At 43.6% G+C, this 19952-nt stretch overlaps 1 protein-coding gene across 3 annotated transcripts in view; it reads left to right on the top strand.

Annotated features, from left to right (window-relative positions):
- The window catches only part of LOC310986494 (dedicator of cytokinesis protein 3-like), a gene marked incomplete at both ends in the record, with an annotated part of 178753 nt that extends 160612 nt beyond the window's left edge, over positions 1-18141 (top strand). The window contains 32 exons of one of the 3 annotated variants that reach the window (XM_083972425.1): positions 1453-1645; positions 1807-1934; positions 2616-2762; positions 3426-3524; positions 3698-3792; positions 4089-4164; positions 4642-4742; positions 5157-5215; positions 5391-5539; positions 6820-6905; positions 7043-7069; positions 7771-7866; positions 8338-8398; positions 8486-8579; positions 8659-8807; positions 9060-9146; positions 9520-9624; positions 9793-9934; positions 10076-10242; positions 10373-10459; positions 10653-10832; positions 11190-11273; positions 11898-12014; positions 12168-12277; positions 12783-12927; positions 13427-13508; positions 13686-13804; positions 14091-14178; positions 14670-14789; positions 16156-16241; positions 17443-17760; positions 17950-18141. In XM_083972425.1, coding sequence (XP_083828551.1) covers positions 1453-1645; positions 1807-1934; positions 2616-2762; positions 3426-3524; positions 3698-3792; positions 4089-4164; positions 4642-4742; positions 5157-5215; positions 5391-5539; positions 6820-6905; positions 7043-7069; positions 7771-7866; positions 8338-8398; positions 8486-8579; positions 8659-8807; positions 9060-9146; positions 9520-9624; positions 9793-9934; positions 10076-10242; positions 10373-10459; positions 10653-10832; positions 11190-11273; positions 11898-12014; positions 12168-12277; positions 12783-12927; positions 13427-13508; positions 13686-13804; positions 14091-14178; positions 14670-14789; positions 16156-16241; positions 17443-17760; positions 17950-18141 — 3789 coding nt within the window. Of the gene's footprint in view, positions 1-1452; positions 1646-1806; positions 1935-2615; positions 2763-3425; positions 3525-3697; positions 3793-4088; positions 4165-4641; positions 4743-5156; positions 5216-5390; positions 5540-6819; positions 6906-7042; positions 7070-7770; positions 7867-8337; positions 8399-8485; positions 8580-8658; positions 8808-9059; positions 9147-9519; positions 9625-9792; positions 9935-10075; positions 10243-10372; positions 10460-10652; positions 10833-11189; positions 11274-11897; positions 12015-12167; positions 12278-12782; positions 12928-13426; positions 13509-13685; positions 13805-14090; positions 14179-14669; positions 14790-16155; positions 16242-17442 lie in introns of all 3 variants that reach the window. The other 2 variants (XM_083972424.1, XM_083972423.1) reach the window with 2 other exon arrangements.
- Positions 18142-19952: the final 1811 nt, after the last annotated feature.

The following is a 19952-nucleotide window of genomic DNA, read 5'->3' as shown; positions in this document are numbered from 1 at the left end:
AACTACTCACACTCACACCTGTCAGCTCACAGACAGACCCTGGTTGGCTGCTCACGCACATGTGAAATAAAAAAATTAAAAAAATTAAACCTTCTGTTAGCATGATTGAAAGATATTTATATTACTTTTATTGTTAGAATTGTGATTTCACAGTTTATTCACTCTAATTTACACATGAAATTATAAATCAGTCAATTAGACAACAGAAATAATCCACTTATATTTTTGACACTCATTCAATCAGTTTCCATTAAAATATGTCAAATAATATCAGGTTCCATCTGGACAAAACAATTATTTATTACAAATGAATTAATCCATGGCTGCAGGAAACTGACATTCGATATTTAATTGTGAGATAAACCAGTTGCTAAAAACATTTTATATGTTATTTGAAATGATGCAAGAAGAAACTTCTGGAAACCCACCTTCAGTGAATCTGGGGTTGAGCGATGGTTGATGAAACCTCAGTCTGCGCAGCCCAGAGCCTGGAGCCCAACTCCTCTTCACACTGAACCATTACACCCAAGTTTCTGGTGTTTTCTGCTGCACCGTCTTTATTGTGCTAAACCTTACTAAACCTTGTACCTCTGCTGTGTGTTTTTAATGAAGTTAATGGATTAATATCTCTCACCTTGATGTTTTGTCTTCTAAACCCTCCTCCTCCTTTTCTTCTCTGTTTTTCTGTCTTTATTAATCGCTCCATTTTGACCTGCTGTGATTTCTTATCAACTACTGAATTAATTCACTGAATGAGTTTTTCCATGTTCACTCTCCTGTGTCCCTCTCAAATGCCTCCACTGTTCTCATGTAAAATATATTTTGCATTTTACACTGAACACCAGGGGAATGGCTTCAAACTGTGCAATAAAATGGAGCCTGCATGGTAGAAGGTCGACCGATTAATCAGATAGCACATATGTAAACTATTGTTATGGCTCAGATGGCTGTTCACCCTCCACCAGCCAGGCTATGTCATCTTATTGGACCAGATCATAGGGCTCCACATTAACACCGCCTGCTGAACTATATCCAATATAAATAGTCTCCTACAGCTGAGCTGCCTACATTATCACTGTCTTCTCTGGGAGACAGCTGGGGACAAATTGGGTTTATCGTGATTCAAATGTGATGCGTTACTTACCCGCTGACAGACTGCTCGACTAATGAAGAGCTTTATTCGTGGGGTAGCAGCTGATTAATCGGCTATCATCCGATCAGCTCCAAACTGTCCACTATCAGTCGACCTCTCTGCCATGTCACTCCAGCGTGAAGCTCACTCCTGAACACGGTGTCCAAAGTCTGAGACCACTTTGGACCCCACTGGATGTGATGTCACATCTCTCTCCACTGTAAACGACGACACATCCTCTCAAGCCTCCACCCGTGCTCCATCTGTCAGTCTTCCTCCTTGATCATCACTCTTCCTCCTCTCTCCTTCCTCCTCCTCAGGCCGCTCTGCTCAACTCCTTTCCTGCGATCTTCGATGAGCTGCTGCAGATGTTCACAGTGCAGGAAGTGGCAGAGTTTGTGCGCGGCACACTGGGCAGCATGCCGTCCACGGTGCACATAGGACAGTCCATGGACGTGGTCAAACTGCAGTCCATCGCCCGGACCGTGGACAGCAGGCTCTTCTCTTTCCCAGGTGAAGGGTTCAGTAGAGACATCAGCACTTCCTCTTGTTTTTCTCTGTCTCGTCATCTGTGATGTGAAGGTCTTCAGCTACAGAAATCAAGTGGGTTAACAAATGAAAATGAAAACTATTTTTGCGTGTTTGTCTTTGTGTATTTGTGTTTGTGCACTCAGAGTCTCGAAGGATCCTGCTTCCTGTCGTCCTGCATCACATCCATCTCCATCTGAGGCAGCAGAAAGAGCTGCTCATCTGCTCTGGAATCCTCAGCTCTATATTCTCCATCATCAAGACCAGCTCACTGGTAACACACACACACACACACACACACACACACACACACACACACACACACACACACACACACACACACACACACACACACACACACACACACACACACACACACAGAAGTTTGTCCTCTGACAATTCAATTGTTCTTCACACATTTTCTCTAAACTCAGAACAAATAACCAACAGCGTCCTTAAAAGAACAATCGATTTGAATTGTTCCAGGTTTTTAATCATTGGTTCATTGTGGTCAACAAAAACTATACGTTTTGTACATAAGACTGAGAATTTAACATTTTATTGTGTCACAGTAACCCACCAACTACAGTACTTTGCACATTTTGTAGCATTTTGTAAAGATTCTGTTTTATAGTTTTTGCTGCCTCTTCTGATTTAGTTTTTAATTATACTTTAATATTCTGTATTTAAGTCTTTATCTTAGTGTTTTTATCCAGAAAAGGAGCCACCCACAATTCCATTGCATCAGCAATATAGCTGATTCATTTTGATTCTGAAACTCACGAGGCGAATGACATGACACATTAGATATGAGATTTTACTCAGCTGTAAACAGACAGTGACTCAAATAAAACATCTCACTGGATTTCTACTTCTGTCTTTCACTTCTCCATTTCACCAAATATTTCCATTTCGTTTTCTTCACCCCATCATTTTCTCTCCTTTCATCTTCTAGGACACGTCAGTGCAGGAGGAGGTGGAGATGATGGTGGAGTCTCTACTGGACGTCCTCCTGCAGACCCTGCTGTCCATCATGAGCAAGAGCCAATCGCAGGAGGCGGTAAGGGGTCAACGCTGTCCGCAGTGCACCGCGGAGATCACTGTTAGTAACTAACAATATGACTACTACTACTTCACCTCCTGCTGCCCTAATCCATCCTGCACGTCCATCCTGAGCCACACACGGGATAATTGTTGTTTCGTTTTTTATCTATATCATCACTGAAGTGTTGCTGTTTAAACAACATTTAAACAAGTTATGCTTTAACAAAATGGAAAAATGAAAACAAACGTCCAAGAAAACATCAGAAAACCATTTGTCTCTGCACACCTGCTCTTATCTCTGTCATCATTAGACACAGCCCTTCATCCTCCTCCCTCTGCTCTTCCTCTTCCATTTGCCTGCTGCCTCGCATGACTTAATAATCCTATTAAAAGCTGTATTTTGTTCTTCCCTGCATCTTGTCGATGTTTTATGTATTTGTGAAGAAGAGCAGAATGAATCTTAGTTTATGTGCACTTGTATGGTTTGTGTAGTGTTTCTGTAAATTCGGCAGTTTCATGTGTAACTTCCACATATTTGAGAGGTTAAATGTTTTATGCCTTCCTTCCACTATTCTTCATAGCTCAGTTTCAGTCTTTTCCCGACTCCCTCTGTCCACTAAACCTTTGTTTGTGTGGAGAGTTTGTCTTATTGTGGCTTTCATTTACTCTGATTATTCCTGTGATTGGCTCACATGTCTGTCCCTGTTCCCCTGTTCGGCAGGGAGAGTATGTGTCCTGCCTCCTGTCGCTCCTCCGCCAGATGACAGATATCCATTTCCAACACCTGATGGAAAACTTCCAGAGCAAAGAAGAGCTGAAGGTATAAAAAGCTGACTTCACACTAACACACACCTGGAAACACATAATAACATCACTAACATAGAGTATCCTAACATCTAAGATACTGCCTTTAGTATGTCAGGTGATGTAAATAAAGGTCTAATGGTGTCGTTTTGACACACACTCTCTTCCCTCCTCCTCGTCTGTCTCCAGGAGTTCTTGTTGAAGATCTTGTGTGTGTTCAGGAATCTGATGAAGCTCAGTATTTTCCCCCGTGACTGGAACGTCATGAGACTCCTCACCAGCAAGTAAGATGTTAGAAATACTCAGTGTTCGCAAGCAAGCATCACTGACTCAGGCTGGATTGAAATTAGGATGACACGGTCCTCATATTGTGATTATTTTGGTTTTAGTGTGAAAACTTATTTCTACATTTTCACTGGAAAAACCTTTATCGTAATGATGTTGTTTTTGCTGAGTCTTTTACCCGACCACCATGTTTCCTTTCTGGAGAATATTTTGTGTCTCGTCTCTGTAGCAACACAACACTCATGGTGCTGACAGTGCATAACAATGTGACATCACAATGTGCTCCTTTCTGCAGCATCATCCTGACCACGGCTCAGTATCTGTCTCCTGCTTTGCACAAGAACTTCACAGAGGCAGAGTTTGATTTTAAGGTAGGTGTGTTACACTGAGTCAAACCACAAACACATAGTACGGTACAGTCGGTTTGTCCAGTTGTTACCACAAGATCAGTCACTGATCATAACCGTAAGACCATCTGTTTCCCACATGAATCAGTGGGGCTAATACCATGAGTGTATTTCAAAGGAGGTTAAATCGAAAGCAACTGGACTTAGTTATTTGTCTTTCCTAGACAAATAACTTGTGGTTTGACTCAGTGTAACACAGTTATTTGTCTTTCCTAGACAAATCAGGCTTATTTGTCTTTCCTTATTTGTCTTTCCTAGACAAATAACTTGTGGTTTGACTCAGTGTAACACAGTTATCTGTCTTTCCTAGACAAATAACTAAGTCCAGTTGCTTTCGATTTAACCTCCTTTGAAATACTATGACCTGGGCAAATGAGAATGTGCACCGACCATGAGTGTGTAAACAAAAAAAGGAAGTATTACATGTGCGTGTGTGTGTAGGTGTGGAACTCCTACTTCAGTCTGGCCGTACTCTACATCAACCAGCCCAGTTTACAGCTGGAAAACCTGAGTCCTGCGAAGAGGAAGAAAGTTTTAGACAAGTAAGTACTCACACACTGAAGCACAAATATAGTGATTCTTCTCTGCACAGACCTGCATGCACACACACACACACACACACCCACACACACACTGTCACATCATTAAATATAATTGAATTGAATAATTTAATAAGGTAGGTATGAGAGACAGTTTATATCTATTTAACTTGCAGTTTGGTACCCTGTACTTTTTGTGAGAATATTGAGTTGTGAGAGTATTGATCAGGAAATGATAACTGGGGCAGAGATGCAGCTGACACTTTAGAGACTTTAATGGGAAAAATTATCAAATCAAACAGTAGTCCGACCTACATTAACCTCTTTCATCCAAAAGCTCCTCAGTCACACCAGGACAGTTTTGTAGTTTCTTGGTTTGTATTCATCCTTCCATCCTTCCTCTTTGTCTTCCTACAGGTACGGTGACATGAGAGTGATGATGACCTATGAACTGTTCAGCATGTGGCAGAACCTGGGTGAGACTTTCTCTTCTTTCAGTCACCAATAATTTTTACTCCTGAAGTCGCTCCTCTTTCCATATTAACACGCAGTGCTTCCGTTTCTCTGCTGAAGTGTTTACATTACACACAGATTTGATTATTGGTTGACTGATTAAAGATTAAAGTGTTGATACACACTCCCTGGCTGCAGGTGAGAACAAGATCCACTTCATCCCCGGGATGATCGGTCCCTTCCTGGGAGTGACGCTGGTCCCACAGGTGGAGGTGCGAAACATCATGATCCCGATCTTCCATGACATGATGGACTGGGAGCAACGCAAGAATGGGAACTTCAAGCAGGTGAACGCACACACACACACACACACACACACACACACACACACACACACACACACACACTTAATTACGAATACAAATTACTTTATTAATCCCCAAAGCGAAATTCATTTGTCTGTCAGCTCATCCACTGATAGATTTAGGATTCAAAATTTGCTCTTTTTGTCATTTACCAAACACATACATCCAAACATCCAAAGTGAAACAAAATGCTGTTTCTCACCAGCTCCAGTCTGTGCATAAGAAGAAATGGACAGTTAGGAATATATGAAATAGAAAGTAAAAACTGAGTAAACACTTAAAGCAGCACTACACTTCTTCTGCACCCCTACACACCAAGCCGATCTCTCAGGTCAGCTGACCAGCTGCTCCTGAGGTTTTCCCAAAACTAGGCTGAAGCTCAGAGGGGACCGAGCGTTTTCTGTTGCAGCTCCAAAATTGTGTAACGAACTGCCACTGCACATTAGACAGGCCTCCTCACTGTCTAGTTGTAATACTCTTGTTAAAGTGCACCTCTTTTCTTTGGCTTTTCACACCACATAGATTGTTGATTTTATGTGCACAGATATTTTATCTGGGGTGGACAGTCTATTTATTATTTTATTATTCATTTAATTGTGTTTTTTAGCTTTAGTATTTAGTGTTTTTATTATGTTTTACTGTGTTTATTTTACTGTACAACACTTTGGAAGCCTTTGTGTTTATTTAAAATTTTGCTTTATAAATAAAATGGATTGGATTGGAACGTGACTGTAAAATCATCCCACTACACAACACTTTATAATCCTGATCTTGGCGAGGGTACATCTGCTTCTCCTCCTCCTTTTCTGATTCTAACCAATCATATCATGGGACACAACAGTGCCACACTGACCTAAACAGTCCCCCAAAAATGCTGAGTATACAAACTTCTGTAACAGCGTCATGTGTGAGACTCACAGAGGGGCATGTTCCTCTGGCCTCACACCTGACCCCTACCCCTGTCCTCCTTCGCTCTCACATCAGTTCTGATGTTATCACTCTTGGCTCTCTCTTCTACCCGCCCTAAACATGGCTGTCACGTTTCTTTACTACATCAGGCTTCAAGCTGTATTGGATCTCAGGCTTGTACAGCCTTTTGGGCGACAGGGGTTGTATAAAGGTGCTAAATGTGACCTTGACTTTGGCCAGGAAGGACATAATCAGCCCCAGATACAAACAAACTCTTTCTGTTCACCTTTAACAGTATGTGTCACTTCATCAAGCGAGTGTTGATTTCTGTTGGTTTGTGTGTGTGTGCGCAGGTGGAGGCTGAGCTGATTGATAAGCTGGACAGTTTGGTGTCTGAGGGGAAAGGTGATGAGAACTACAGAGAACTCTTCGGTCTGCTGTAAGAAGTCTTTTTCTCTCTTCCACACAGCGTCTGATTCCTCCTGTCGTGCTGCTGTTCTCTCTGCTCACACATTAACTCTTCTTTGCCTCTCTGCTCTAACACTGTGTTTGCTTTGCTCTGTGCTGCGGGACTAGCACCCAGCTGTTTGGGCCGTACCCCAGGTATGACTTCACTGACACAGCTCGTGGTTGTGTTTTCTGAATCTACAGTAAAACCATCATCACAACCATCACAGACCACAAGGAAAAAAAACATCAGGTTTATTCTTTCATTAGCGTCAGTGCAACAAGTAGCAGGTTGCAAAATTTCTTATCCACAATCTTAAAGAACATTATTTGTACCCAGAAGTCAATTCTAAAGCGCATAGCGTTTATATCCTCAGACAGTTAAGAACATGTGTAATAAAGTTATAAATAGATCTGGAAAGCAAACAAAATCTTCATATACTGGAACAGGTAGCAGCCAATAAAACATAAATATAACGGAGGTAAATAATCTGAAATAAGACTGATAAATGATAAAATGAATAAAATTGTGACAAATCAATAAATAAAAAAAGGACATTTTCAGGTTTAACCTCTGAGCTCTAACTAACCACTAACTAATCGATCAATCAACTTCTGTTTCCTGGAGCTGTTTTACATGAACTGTCTGGTGAAAGCACTTTTACCTGGTCTGTGCTCAGAGACCTGTTGTTACATTCAGCTCAGTTTGTGAAGCATCAGTGAACCTGTGTTCAGGAAGTGAAGAGGTCGGTCTCCTCTACAATGACAACAATGAGTCAGAATCTGACTAACCTGCAGCGTTTCACATGAAAAGATGCTCAGCGTCTGACTTTTCCTGATTTCTGTTTCCTCTGAAGTCTTCTGGAGAAGATTGAGCAAGAGACGTGGAGAGAGACTGGGATTTCCTTTGTTACATCGGTCACACGGCTGATGGAGCGACTTCTGGACTATCGGTAACATACAACACACACACACTCAGACACTTTCAACACATAGTGTGAAAATGTGTTTTTGCTTTTCTAGTAGTTTCAGCAGTAGTTACTCAACTTGCTGGCATCTTATCTGTTGCCACTTTGACAAAAGTGTAATGTACAGCTCCCATGAATCTCTCCCATTTCTCATTCTTATCCCTTTACCTCTGTTGCAAAGGGCAAGGGGGCAGAGGTAGAGGGGTTAGGGCCCACTACTAAACCATAACATATCACTGATATCAGAGGAGCATTAAAAAAGTCTGACATTTTATATCACGATAAAGTCCAGTCCAAAGCTTTCTTATTCATTTATTCCTTTTCATTTTTTTATTTGAATTGACAGAAATGTTCTCACTGGGCTACAGCACCCGGTGGGACAAAGACTTTTTATGAAGGAAGGGGCTGAAAAGTCTTTAATTGTAAAGGCCTTGTTTATCATTATCTTTTCTTCAGAGACTGTATGAAGGGAGACGAGACAGAGAACAAGAAGATCGGTTGCACTGTGAACCTCCTGGTAAGACTCACATCAGCAGCTGTTTGAGTTTGAACCTGCAGGGATGAAACAACAGAAACACTGTGAGTCTGTGTCGTGTTGTTTCAGAACTTCTACAAGTCAGAGATCAACAAGGAGGAGATGTACATCCGCTACATCCACAAGCTGTGTGACATGCATCTACAGGCAGAGAACTACACCGGTACAGCACACACACACACACACACACACACACATACACAATGCAAGCAGTGTAACACACCTGTGTTGTTGTCCCACAGAGGCTGCGTTCACTCTGCTGCTGTACTGGGAGCTGCTGCACTGGGACGAGAGGCCTCTGAAGGAGTTCCTGCACTATCCTGCTCAGACTGAGTGGCATCGCAAGGAGGGGCTCTGCCGCAAGGTCATCCACTACTTCAACAAGGGAAAGGTAGGGACACACACACACACACTTGGCTGACTCAAAGGTCATACGCTGCAGAGTCCACATACCTACAGATGATGTCAGTATGAAGTTTACACAAGACCTCAGATCATCTTAAGGAGAAAATAACCACTATTACTTCTCTCCAGTTTATATCAACTTCTCTGTCTTCTTGTGACCAAAGAGAAGGAAACCATCTAAGAAAGTGCATTTGTGTGCGTATATGTATGTGTGTGTGTGTGTGTGTGTGCGCTCCAGTGTTGGGAGTTTGGTATACCTCTTTGCAGGGAGCTGGCCTTCCAGTATGAATCTCTGTACGACTACCAGAGTCTCAGCTGGATACGGGTGAGTCACATTACATACAGTATGCTGTAGCTGTTATCACATGATACATACATATACGTACCTCTGATATGATCGAACAGGAAATGCAACAGTGCCATCTCCATTTGTCCCTTAACGGCACTGGTAGTTACTTTACAGTCATATAATTCTGTTCATGGTTGAAACAGTTGCTGCGTGTTTATGTTTCACTTTTCTATCTTAATGTACATGTAGGCATCAATTCCCAAAATAAACTTTAAAAGAAACCACTTCTTCGTCACATCTTCCTGTTGCGGTGTGTGTATGTGTATTGTGCGTCGACTCTCTACTTCTTCCTTTTTATCAATATCTTCCTGCTGTGGTGTGTGTGTGTGTTATGTGTGTGCTCATATAGAAAATGGAGGCAGCATATTATGACAACATTATGGAGCAGCAGCGTCTTGAGCCCGAGTTCTTCAGGGTGGGATTCTACGGCAGGAAGTTTCCTTTCTTCCTCAGAGTGAGCTCAACATTTTATTTTGTCATTGTGCAGCATCACACAGTACAGTACCATAGTACCTCTGTAAATACAAAGTTTTGATAGTTTAATGTTATTAATAAAACAGAAAAAGGCCAAATATTCTGATGATGGACACGAAGAAGATGCTTTGTTTGTCTGTCTTTCTAGAACAAAGAGTTTGTCTGTCGTGGCCATGACTATGAAAGGTTAGAGGCCTTCCAGCAAAGGATGCTGGGGGAATTCCCACAAGCCATTGCAATGCAGCACCCCAATCAGCCAGACGAAGCCATTCTGCAGTGTGACGCACAGTGTATCCTTTAGAAAAAGAGTGTTTTTAAGTGTGTGGTTGATGCTCCTCCACTTTGCTTTAAGTCATCGTCTTTATTGTCAGATCATGACTAAAGAAACGTGCTCTGTTTATGGAGATCGTTCTTTGACCTCTTCGGCTCAGACCTGCAGATCTATGCAGTGACACCGGTGCCCGACAGCGTCACTGTGCTGCAGATGGACAGAGTACCAGACCGCATCAAGAGTTTCTACCGGGTCAACAACGTCCGACGTTTCCGTTACGACCGTCCGTTCCACAAAGGCCCCAAAGACCGAGACAATGAGTTCAAGGTGAGCTGGAAACACTGGTACCAGTTTCGACTTAAGACCAGTGTGTTTTTCTGCATTTAGTTATAAACTCATTTCAAACCTTTACAAAAATGAATGTACCGCTGGTGTTTTATGGCTTCTCATGTTTCAGAGTCTCTGGATTGAGAGGACCACCCTGATCCTCACTCACCCTCTGCCTGGGATTTCACGCTGGTTTGAGGTGGAGAAGAGAGAGCTGGTGAGTGAAATGAAACATTATTGTGTCGGTTCATGTTTCCTGCTTTGTCAATACTCAAGAGATTCATTCTTATGATTCAGGAAACCAGACAAATGTGCCGCCCATCACACTAACTGTGTGGATTGTTACCTGATGATGTTTTTTCCCTGCGCAGTGAGAGAATGAGGCTGACTTCTCTCTTTCTCTCTGTCAGGTGGAGGTGAGTCCGCTGGAAAACGCCATCTCTGTGGTGGAGAATAAGAACCAGGAGCTGCGGACTCTGATCAGCCAGTACCAACACAAGCAGCTGCACGGCAACATCAACCTGCTCAGCATGACGCTGAACGGGGTCATCGACGCCGCCGTCAACGGAGGCATCGCCAGATACCAGGAGGTCGGACAAATGTTCATTAGGTTCAGTTTGGTTACGTTTAAGGCAGATAGGACGAATCAGTGATGCTAAGTACGTAAACAGATCTGCTACTGGCTTTCATCTTACAGAGATGATTTAACATAGTGTAGCTGATTATTTGTCAAAGGTTAATGAGTGAACTGTGTTTATAGAGCACCTTTCAAAAGCAAAGTTACAAAGAACAGTTCAGGACAAAGGGAGTTAACAGAGCAACAAACACAAGCCAAAAAGGAATAGACACTACACAGAGGACAAAGCAACTATATATCCATAAGTTATTTGGTGATTTAATGATGATGATGGTTTTACAAAGTGTGTTTGTTTTCCTGTGGTACTCAGGCTTTCTTTGATAAGGAGTACATCACCAGCCACCCCGAGGACACAGACAAGATCACACAGCTCAAAGACCTGATGCAGGAGCAGGTTTGTTTTGTTTTTTGTTTAATTCATACAAAATATAACCATCACTTATGCCTTTAAACAGCAACAATATAATACTGCTCTAGCGTTTACAGTCAATGTACCATATTTGCAATCCGATGATTATTTCTGATTGATCACATATACATACATACAGACACATTTAGTGAAACAAAAACGACAAGCAGACAAGCATAGAAATGGGAAATTAAGTGAAATAAATAATATGAATTATATAATAAATAGAAAAAGATAAATAAATGAAAATAGTAAAAACAAGTTGAAAAATTACAAATGGATAAAAAGAATAAAATGAAATGATCAGTAAAGTCCATTCCTCCAATACATGTTAAAAAGGGGTTCCCTATAGACTTTCTTGGCGCACTCTTGTAGTACGGTGAATTTCTCCAGTGATAAATGATGTATAAGATCCCTGATCTAAAGTCTGAGGACTGGGGGAGTTGATCTTTACACTGAAGCTGTGAAGTCGTCAGGTGAAACTTCTCTTAACCACAGTCGACCAAGCACCACCAACAACATGGATACGTTTTCTCTACCACAAACAAAAGGGGCGTTCAGGGAGCTCAGGGACGTCCTCCCTCCTCACACTCTGCTTCACACCCACAGGTTCACATCCTGGGAGTCGGCCTGGCCGTGCACGAGAAGCTGGTGCACCCAGAGATGCGCCCGCTGCACAAAAAGCTGATCGATCAGTTCCAGATGATGAGGAGCAGCCTCTGCCACGTGAGTGCACCAGCAGCTTGTTTCTCTGTGTCTCATCTTCAACTGCACCTTTGTTTAAGACTTTGAGACACACTGACACCGCACACACTGACACGTGCACGTGTCCGAGGGCAGCGTGAACATTCAGAGCAGTGTTTCTATGTGGCGTTTCAGGGTCTGCCCGGTTTAGACAAGAGCGGCTCCGGAGCCAACACGCCCAGAGGGATCCTGGCCTCGCACAGCCCCATGAGCCCCGAGAGCTTCAAACTCATGCACCGGCACAGGTCAGACAACACACACACACCTCATTGTCCTCACTGAACGACACACCCATCTATCCATACACAACACACACCTCTCTCTCTCTCACCGGTTCATTCTTCACTGGTTCCATCTGATGTGTCTCATTAACAATATTTGATACTTTCACACATTTTAAATCTTGACCAGCTTCTTTCTCGTTGTGTCTCTGTGTCCTCTGCTGTCAATCAACTGCACACGTCATGCTTTCTGACATTCTGCCATTTTCTCTCTTCTTCTTCCTTTCCCTCATCTCATCACCTTATGTGTCGCCTTGCCACTCCTGCATCTCTCTCATTCCCATCAAATCACATGTTCGCATGTTTTTGGTTGTTTCGCCTCCTTTCGATTTTTCGGATGTTTTCTGCATGGCTCCTCGTTTGGCCTTTTTTCTCCTACCTCCTCTCCTGTTTGCCCTGCTCCCTCTCCTCCTCCACCCCTCTCCTCTTTTTTCTCCCCCACTATCCCTCCCTCATTCCCTCCTCCCAGTCCCATAGCTGTTTTGACTCCTGTGCGAAACTCCTCCTCCTCTCTCTCCTCTCACAACTCCAGTGAGATTGGGAACGTCGGCAACCTGCTCATCCTGGCTGACGGTGTGGTGGTGGAGCATCCTGAGGACTTCTACCGCATGCAGGTGAGAGGACCTCCACCTGTTAGAGCCACGAACCTGCAGCAGACAAGTCCAATAAAATGAAGATTTTATGATTTGATATGATTTAGACTTATTCAAAATAAATGTATAGAGCAGTTTGAAGCCAAATTTACTGTAGAGATATTTACAGATATACAGGGTAAAAAGGGGATTTACACTTACAGTAGTTTATAGACAAATAAAAAATATCAATTGAAATATCAATAACACAGATTCAAATATTGTCTGAAATACATTGAGCTCATTAATAGTTGGTGAAGCTTCACAAACATTAACATACAAGTATAAGTAGGACAATTAAATTAGGCAGTACTCCCTGAAGTGGCATTTTATAATTCACCATGACTGTAGAGAATGATACTTCATGTACAGACTGGCTTTATTGTTTCTGGTTGCTCTATAATTTCTTTCTTGTGAGGGAGAGACTTTTTTTTTGATCACTTTATAATTCATATTTGGACTTCATTTTTTCTCTCTGCAGGCAAGTCCCTCCTCCTCCAGCCTTAGCTCCACCCACTCTGCGCCCTCTCAGATGATCAACACCACCCCCTCAGCCATCAGAGGTGAGTAGGTTTCATACACCATGAACGCAGGTAGAACATGTGAACTCCACAGAGACGACAGGTTTGAACCCTGAACCCTCTCCCTGTGAGACGACCACAAAGAACAAAATTAAATCAGCAGCTCACAGAGAATTATTGTGTCATTCACCTTTTCTTTCCATCCCTGTCTCTCTGCAGTCGGCTCTCCTTCCCTACCAGACAAATACAGACACAACAGAGAGATGCTGATGCTGCTGCCGCCGCACAGGGAGAGGCCGAGCAGCGCCATGTACACCAACATCACGGAGAACGGGCAGGTACGGAAACATAGGCAGGAGGACGAATCAAACATCTGAGTAGACGCTTCAGTTTAGGAGGAGGAGGCGCTTCAATCTGTAGCTGTGTGAAAAGAGTCGAGTCAGATTATTGAGGCTGCAGGTTGAAGCACACGTCATGTGATGGAGCTGATGAGTTTCTCTGTCAGAACGTTCGCTCTGTGACGGCGGCAGCAGGACGGAGGACGACCTGACGGAGTGAGACAGGAACTCACTGTGACTGTTATTACACGTTTATGTGACGGTTTGTCCTCGTTTCTGTCTTCAGCCTGTCAACTTCCAGCGGGCCCTGTTCCACCAGGTGATTGGTCCGTGTAAACCCTGCAGCGACCCCAACCTGTCTGTGGCCGAGAAAGGTAACGAGCCCCCCGCTACATCACACACACGCACGCACAAACCCAATACACACGCGTGCGCACTGAAACTCTGACAGATTATATACAGTAACAAAATCCTGACATTCATCTCCTCCCTTATTTTATGTCTTCACTCTCTCTACCTCCTCTTCTGGTCTTCTCCTTGTCTCTTATCTGTTTTTGCCCAACTCTTCTCTCCTCCTCACTGTCGCTGCTCTTCTCTTCTCTCTTCTGTCTCTCCCCTCTCATCCTCTTTGCCTCTCTGTTCCTCCTCTCTTCTCTTCTCTTTCCCTGCCTGTCTCCCTTCCTCTCCTTTTTTCTTCCCCGTCATCCTCTTTATTCCTCTCCTCTCTTTCCCTGTTCTCCTCTCCCCTTCTCTTTCTTATTTCCAACCCCCTTTCCTATCTCTTCTCTCCTTTCCTCTTCTCTTTCCCTCCTCTCCTCCTCTCTTCCTCCTCCTCCTCCTCCTCCTCCTCCTCCTCGCCCTCCAGTCCTCACCACTCCCAGTAGTTGGAGTTTGGACAGTGGTACCAGAGAAGCCCTTCCCTTCCTCGCTGCCCACGTTGGCAGCGTCATGGCGCCTCCTGTTCCTCCACGCAACCTCCCTCATGGTACGACACAACTGCTCAGTGTGTGTTTGTCTGTGTGTTAGTGTGTGTTAGTGTGTGTGTGTTTCTGTTGTTTGTGTGTCTCGCACGTCATATGATTATGTTGATATTCTCAATTTTTTTTCTTATCTCACATTACTGCATGTTTGTGTGCGTGTGTGTGTGTGTGTGAATTAGTATGTGATGCTTTATTTTGATGTTTTGGTATCATGTGTGTTGGATTTTGTTGTTGTTGTTGTTTATTTTCAGGTCTGGAATGTTCCTGTCGTCTTCTTTAGTTCACAGTATTTTATTTCCTCGTTGTTGTCTCTCGTTAAACACAAGAAAGTCTGAGCAGTGTTGTCATGGGGGAGTCAAGAGGGATCGAAAACATCAACAAACTTTTTGGGGGGTCTCAAAAAAAAACTCATAATAATCAACTATTATCTAATTTCTTAAAGTATTTATCGAACCGCCAATGAAGATCAAATGTTTCACCTTGTTTTGTATCTTACAGACACGGTGTCAATAATCAACAGCTCCAAGATTGAGTGTTTCCACCTTGAACCAATCACAGTCTCATGAACACAGATTCACACAGCCACTTCATTCATACGTCACAAACCTGAGGAACCAATCCGCTCCGCCTGTGCGGCTGGGGGGCGGAGCTAAATATACCTGAAACCTTGTCAGTACAGGGACAGAGTTAGAATTAGCACAAGTGCTAAGAAAAGAGATGCTAACCACCCCTGAGCGTGCAGGTGGTGGGCGGGGCATAAAGCCTGATCAGGAATCACTCACTAAATATTCCTACAGTTTTCAAAGCATCAGTTGACAAAGTGGTTTACGGCTCTTTAAACCAACACGTGTCATCTTACAGAAACGTGGCTTCTTCGTGTCACTCTTGGGGAGAGTCAGAGCTCTGTTTAATGTTTTTAAGGAAGTGAATATTATGAATAGTATGAATAGCTACTACACCTTCAGAATATGCTGATTAACATGTAAACAGGAATAATCCTGCAGCTGCTGCACATGTTAATGAAACTCTGCTCATGAAATCAAATTTAATTTTCTGTTTCTCAGTGCAGATCGTTCTCAGTTAAGATTATACATCAAAGACAGAAACACCCAGAGCCTTCAACACCCACACTCCCTCCTCCAGCCCCTCTTTCCTCCACCTTTCCCCCTCTACTCCTCCTGCTGCTGCACCCCTCTTCTTTTCTTTCACTCTCTTTCACCTCTCATCTCTTCATCCTCCTACTCTTCCTCCTCCCCAATCCTGTTATCTCCCCCCTCCTCCTCCTCCTCCTTCATCATCTTCTTCTTCTCTGGTCTGAGGTGTGTGAGTGTGCCTCTCTCTCAGTCAGTCCTGCTGTGTCCCCCCCTGTAGGGCAACACCTGTCGATGCACTTTGACGCTTTCCACCACCAGGTCAGCGACCTCCCTCCAGCTCTCCCCGCGCGCTCCTTAAGAAAGGTACCCTCCTCCTCTTCCTCCTCCTCTTCCTCACTCCTGCTGTTGGTCTGGATGCTTGTCTGTCTGTCTGTTGGTCTGTTTGTCTGCACTCCCCATGATTGTGCGTTTCTTTGTGTCCATTTTTCTTTACCTGTGCCGTGGCGACACTGCACATGCTCAGTGATCGTTGTCGTCTCTGCTTCTGCACAGCGAACATGTTCTGTCTGATGTGAGATGTAAGGTGACGGAGAAAACGTTGCTCCTCAGCTGCTTCTGTTTTGACTCAGATCTCTACTCTGCTGAGAGTCAAAACGTCAGTGTTGATGAAATGGTGACAGTTCAGATCGTGGTGTCTCAGTGAAACAGCAGCAGGAAAGATAAATACGTTAATGATAAATAATCAGCCAATCAAATCTCACTGTTGTCTCCACTGACGCACTCGTCTGCTTCTCTCTACGTCGTCCCGGTTTCTGTCCGTTTTCCAGTTCTGTTTGACCTTCGTGTATTTTTCCTCCTCTCAGCGAAGATATTTGACCTGTTCACGTCTCACTGTTCTTCTCCTCTTCAGCTTCTTATAAACAAGAAACAATTATAACTATTTGTATACTATAGTTTGTCAGTTAAAGTCATAGACTGTATATAAAAGTTTTATTTATAAAGTTTCATGTTCTTCATCATCATCATCATCATGAGCTACTGTTTTCAGCTGATGATCAGAATTTACACATTTTAATCTAGTAATAATAAAATATACAGATATGGTTAAAATTAACTGGTTTCTTAGTGTTATTGGTGATAATTATGTCCACAGTTTTTTTCCTTATTTCTGTTTTTTGTTTTAAGTCTAATTGTTTTGTGTTGCAGTGGGAACATTTGATATTTTTTTCTGCTCAACAGGACCGATTCACATGGATCTAATACAAAATATGAAACTGGTAGTTTGTAGGTGTTGCTAATTTTCAGCTCTTGTCCCTTGTTTAGTTTTTTTAAATGTGTAATTAAAACAGATTTCTTCATTATGAAACCACAACAAATACATATAGCGGTATGAAGCTAAAGTCAAACACTGATGATTTGATTTGATAACATTGAACAGTAGCAACAGATTTATTCCAGATTAAAAACATTTGAATGGAAACTGACTTGTTGATGTGTTTGTGAACATCCTCTGTTTGCTCACCCATCCCTGACCCTCTCCTTCTCTCTCTCTCTCTCTCTCCAGTCCCCCCTGCACCCTATACCTGCCTCGCCCACCAGTCCACAGTCCATCCTGGATGGCAGTAACTCCACCTTGTCGGGCAGCGCCAGCTCCGGAGTCTCCTCCCTCAGTGAGAGCAACTTCGGCGGTCCGGCCTCCTCCTCCGACCCCCCCGCCAGCCGCACAGACACCCTGGAGTCCGTCCCCAGCAGCCAGGCCTGGACCACCGACCAGGAAGACCTGGACTCGCCTTACCAGCCCGTCAGGTACAGCGTCTCTGAGCCCGAAGTCCTGGATGGAGCGAAGCCCCCTCCCTGCCGCAGCCAGTCCGCCCCGGGCGGCGTCGCCCCGGCCCATGGGGGCGTCCAGACCCAGACCCCGCCCCAGGGTTCGACCTCCACCGCAGCGCCACAACCACAGCCTCTGCAGCAGCAGCAGGACGGGCTGCCACACCCACAGCACCACTTCTACCACCACCACTTCCACCCACACTACATCCCCCACCACCCGCCTCTCTACCATCTCCACGAGCCGCCCCCCGCCCTGCCCCCCAAACCCTACCTCAGAGAGGGCTGCATCCCTGAAGAAGTCCCCCTCAACGCCCAGTCCGCGGCCCCTCCCGCCCCCCGGCCGATGCCTCGCAAGATCTCTCAGCCCATAATCGCAGCAACCAAGGACGAGCAGGCGAAAGTGGCCTGGGAGCACGGCATCAGCGAGGAGTAAGACGACAAGTCAGAGACGTTAGAGGCTGAATGAACTTTCTTTCTCAAGGATAGAGAATAAAGAGAAAGAAAGAAAGAAAGAAAGAAAGAAAGAAAGAAAGAAAGAAAGAAAGAAAGAAAGAAAGAAAGAAAGAAAGAAAGAAAGAAAGAAAGACAAAGAAGTGAGGGAGCAAGAGCCAAATGAAAACTGATAAAAACATGAAGTGACGTTGCGCAAAGTCGTCGTTCTCCCCTTTTCATTCAGATGATCTGCTCACGTCCTCGGCTCGTTAACCACATGACCAAACCAAGAATCAATCAGCTTCTCCACTAATTATCATGTTTCCTAATCCCGTCACCTCCACTGAACCTGCACGGATCTCCTGTTCCTCACCGATTTTATTTCTATGGACGACTTGATCGATCAAACAAAGATGATGATGATGAACACACGGCCACGTCGCTCTGATGATGTGAATACAGCAGCACTTTAACGAAGCACCAGAGCAACACGACGACAACAGAGGATGAAGAACTGTAGTTTTTATAAAGGACCAGATCAGATGCAGACCATTCACATGATGCACAAAGGTAAAGTGACCGAGACCAAAACACGACGACACGAGACGATGGCGCCGACAGAAGGAAGTCACTTCACCCTGAACCGACGTATCGACAACCAACGAGCAGAGTCTTTATATCAGAGTGTGTAGATAAATGTAATACAGCATACAGATGTGTACAAATATAATTTATATTTAATCCTTATACTTTTGATTGAAGGTGAAACCTATGTAGAAATATGCAAGTTAAACGGCTCGTGAAGCCGCTCGTAGCTGCTTGATGATACATGATGTGCACTTGTTGAAAAGGACGACATGATGAAGCTTCAAACGCGAACAGCAGCAGCAGCAGTTTCTAACGCTGCCGCTTCCAGAGATGTGACGGTTAGAGGTGATTTTAGATTTTAGAAAAAGACAGAGAGGATTTGTTTTATTTTTCAGGATGTTTGAGGGAAAAAGCAGGAAACGTGTGCAAGGTGTTAGATGGATTTATAGAGATATTAACTATGATGAATATACACTTTTTGCATTTTATATGACAGTAATGAACTGTAAAGACTGAAACGATTTTTTAATCAGGGTCCTGTTTTGTATGCATGTTCATCCAGTTGATGATGGAACAGACTGTGAGCGATGCAGCACTGACGTCTCTGTAGTTTAGTAACACGTTCACTTCAATCACCAAGAAGTTAAATCTCTGTGATACGAGGAACACGACTGTGAAGGACAAGACTTTGTTTTGTTTTTTTCTTATTTAAAATAAGTGAAAGTTTTTACTTGTAGCCACCAACTCACTCCACCTCCCCTCCTCCTCCTGTCTGGTATGTAGAACTGACCTGTGATCAGCTCTTAGCTCGGCTGGTTTAGCCTCTTAGTGACGGCTCCTTGGTTCTGTCACAATTTCACCTGATTCTGGATCAGGTTCAGCAGCATCTGAGTCGAGTCAGTGTTCAGATCAACAACATATGCAAATCCAGGAATTTGCCAAATGCAAAGTTAAGTTCTCTCTCACACACACACACACACATACTGGTTCCTGCTGTTTGAGTGACAGTGGCCTCTGCTTTCCTGATCATTTTGATGGTGATGATGGTTTTGAGGTGTTGTAATGGTTAAAAGGCTGTAGGCCACACACACACACAGGGAACAAGACAGAGTAAAATCAGTGTCTGTGCTGTTGGTCATCAATATAAATAACAGTAGGCTACAGTATCAATAAGCTCCTGATATAACATCATAAAAATATGTTGTCTTTTGATTCCTCATGTTG

This window comes from Trachurus trachurus (genome assembly GCF_905171665.1).
Source record: "Trachurus trachurus genome assembly, chromosome: 5".
Classification (NCBI taxonomy): Eukaryota; Metazoa; Chordata; class Actinopteri; order Carangiformes; family Carangidae; genus Trachurus; species Trachurus trachurus.
This window is presented reverse-complemented; position numbering and strand designations above follow the sequence as displayed.